At 33.6% G+C, this 3,555-nt stretch overlaps 1 protein-coding gene across 1 annotated transcript; it reads left to right on the forward strand.

Annotated features, from left to right (window-relative positions):
* Window positions 1-978: 978 nt before the first annotated feature.
* Window positions 979-1,914, forward strand: LOC127690164 (olfactory receptor 7G2-like). The gene has a single exon (XM_052189712.1). It carries the CDS (start codon window positions 979-981, stop codon window positions 1,912-1,914), a length of 936 nt encoding a protein of 311 aa, XP_052045672.1.
* The last annotated feature ends 1,641 nt before the right edge of the window (window positions 1,915-3,555 follow it).

Raw genomic sequence — 3,555 nt, forward strand, 5'->3', positions numbered from 1 at the left:
AGCAAGCTCTGACCCTTGCCTGAATTGCAAGTAAAAGATGGCCCTGATTGCAGAGGTTTTATGTGAGCTAGAACAGAGTACATGATTCAGGAAACTGAATTGGCGCAAGCCAACATCTACATCATTAGTAAAATACTGGAGTTCATGAAGTACCCAGATTTACAGATTCAAAATTCGAGGATCACTAATGCACAGGGCAACAAGAAGATATCTAGACAAGTCATAGTGAGGTTCAAGTATTGGTAGAGTAGCAGAAACCAGAAACATCATACAAGACCAACACATCATTGCAATGAACATTAGCAAACAAAGAGGTTTGAGGAAGCAATGCATATTAAATTGTGAAACATTATAGCTTCCATAATGAGATTTTTTTCTCAGTTTGTGGTTGGGATGGGAAGATTGAAAAGTAAGAGAACTGATAAGATGGGAGGAAGACATGAATACATTTTGGTGCATAATTGGGAATTCACAAAGAACAAATATAATAAATAAAGCAAATATTTTATGAAAATTTTGCCCTAAAAATGTAATTTGAAAGTAAACAAGGCAAAGTGAACTATGAAAAGAGATTCTTATGAATTCTCTCTTCTCTGTCAAATGATCATATGAATTTAACCAAATATTAACCAAGGTTTTACTTACAGGTTTCAAATTCTGGACAATGACAGATATGATTTTATTCCATTGAAAAATATGCCTCTTCTCAATCAAGATTTCTCTTTAAAATACTAAAGAATTTTTCTGATTTTGCACACTGGGGAGAGAAGTTTTAGTAGTTCTAAGTACTGTGACCAACTCTTATACATTAGCTGTGTTCAAAATATGATACAGGTTTATAATAGTAGAATTATTATAGGCAATGCTATTCTAATGCCATTTTAAGAGGTACCTAAGTGGTTTTGACAAAACCACTTTTGCTCATGAATTCGAATTTCTTTTTACTTCTTTCTACCTTTCAAAGTTTATACCAAAACAATGGAACTGAAAAACCAAACAGCAGTTTCAGAATTTCATCTGCTTGGACTGACAGACAATTACAAACTGCTGCCCCTCATCTTCGCCATGTTCCTCTCTATGTATCTGATTACAGTTCTGGGAAACCTGATTATTATTATGGCTATCAGCTTTGGCTCCCAACTGCACACTCCCATGTACCTATTCCTGTCTATCCTTTCCATTAATGATATCTGCTATAGTACAGTAACAATCCCTAAAATGCTGGTGAACATCCAAGCCCATGATGATAGCATAAGTTACATAGAATGTCTCTCTCAAATCTGCTTTCTTTCAATTTTTGGTGGCATGGAAAATTTTCTCCTGGCAGTAATGGCCTATGATAGATATGTGGCCATTTGCAAGCCCCTTAGGTACACAGTCATCATGAACCCTTTTTGCTGTGTCCTGATGGTTCTATTCTCCCTTTTCTTTAGCATTATGTATGCCTTACTCCATACTCTAATGGTTTTGAGGCTTTCCTTCTGCACAGACCTAGAAATCCCACACTTTTTCTGTGAGCTGGCTCAGATTATCAAACTTGCTTGTTCTGATATATTTCTCAATAATTTTTTAATATTTGTTGCAGCTTTTGTCTTTGGGGGTGGTCCTGTGTGTGGAATTGTTTTTTCATATATTTACATTGTTTCATCAGTCTTGAGAATGCCATCTGGAGGGAAGCACAGAGCTTTTTCTACCTGTGCTTCACATCTGTCTGTGGTTTCTTTGTTCTATGGAACAGGATTTGGAGTTTACATCAGTTCTGCCATGACAGATTCTCTTAGAAACACAGCAATGGCTTCCGTGATGTACAGTGTAGTTCCTCCATTGCTCAACCCATTTATCTATAGTCTAAGAAATAGAGAAATGAAGGAAGCCTTGAGGAAACTTCTTGGCAGGCTCATTTATCTTATATGATGTATCATGTGCTACTGATGTGTCAGTACAAAGAAAGCTAAATTAAGTATAATTTTAATGACCAAAAAGTCTACACTTTCCTGTATTCACATAAGTGACTCCGATGTGTACTTGGTGTATTTCAACTCATGTTAAACATTTGATTTTCTTTCAAATGTTTTCTGGATTAATCCTAATCTCTCACTTTAGTTCTTTGCTTTATCCACAATTCATAGATAGACACTCTAAAATTACAGGTATCATGGTGTTATATTTTCTATGTTTTCTCAAAATTAGTTATTGTTGGTAACCTATACTTAGTAAACATAACACTAATCCAAGTTTCATCCATGTTATTGTATTAATGTGTATTAGAGAATTGAAAAATGGTTCTTAGTCTCTAAGAAACTTGATAAACATATGATTTGGGGCATATATATCACCTGTGCCTTGAGACATTCCATTGGAAACAATCCAATTATTTGTTTGTTGTTCCTGCATTATAGAACACTTTTATGTAAAGAATCATTTATCTTCTGTGCTGTATCCTGCAGTGTGAATGTAGCATTTTAGAGAAATTCAAAGTAAGTGGAATTATAATGATCTGAAGTTCTCCAGTTTCCTGTAGTCTTTAAAATGATTGAAATGTGGAATCACTTGGCATATTTCACTTAACTTATATTGTTTGGGTTAATATTCATCAATTAAATTTAGATTTCAAAGCTCATATTTTATGCACAGTACACAGAAAGCAACGCTAAAATTACAGCTGTCATTGTGTCATATTTTCTCTATTGATTTTTCAAAAGTAGGTACTGTTAATAAAATATATACAGGATAGATACTACTGAAATGAAGGTGTATCTATATGAGTTTTCAGTACTGGAGAACTGAAACTTGTGTTTTAGATGCTGATAAACAAAATAGTTAATACTGAGGATTATTCTTTATACCATAATTAAAATACTCATTGTATTAAGTATTATTGTTGGGATAATCTGTTTATGATAAATCTGTTTAAAAATTGGTTTGTATTATTCCAGTATTGATTTCTTTTCCAGCAGAGCACTGACTAAGTGTGGATATTGGTATTGTGATTTTTATGTGCCTGTCTCAGTGTTTCATACACATTCTTCTTCATCAACTTCTGAATGATTTGATAAACATCTGATTGCCTATAGCAGGGCAGGGATGGAAATCAGGACATCAGATTAGGGATGAGAACTCTGAGAAAGTATCTGGTATGGGAGATTTTGCAAAAAGCCCTGTTTGAAAGAAAAGATGGTATAACGAAAGGAAGGGTAAAGGGCCACTTGACAAAATTTATATTAGAATATAAAAGATGATTGATTTATATGAGCTACCTGTGAAATAGCCTAAGCAAAAGCCTGAGGTATAATAAATAATAACTCTCTCTGTGACATTATTGGGCTGTTGACAGTTTTAAGACAGTCTGGCATTAATTATCATCAATAAAATCTACTACATTTAAAAAATAGAGTTCAGATACATCACACTTGAAACTAAACAGTGAATGTGACATCTTTTATAAAATACAAAATATGTTTTTACTTTTGAGTTAAAATTGAACATATTCTTTTCAAATACATATAATGTAAGGCAGATGGCAGGTTAGAGTTATTAGTAATTCAAGTCTACTCA

The sequence above is a fragment of the Apodemus sylvaticus genome, chromosome 7 (assembly GCF_947179515.1).
Source record: "Apodemus sylvaticus chromosome 7, mApoSyl1.1, whole genome shotgun sequence".
NCBI classification, from domain to species: Eukaryota; Metazoa; Chordata; class Mammalia; order Rodentia; family Muridae; genus Apodemus; species Apodemus sylvaticus.

What these genes read in the sequence shown, in the direction of transcription:
- LOC127690164 (XM_052189712.1), top strand. Translation starts at nt 979, where the DNA reads ATGGAACTGAAAAACCAAACAGCAGTTTCAGAATTTCATCTGCTTGGA.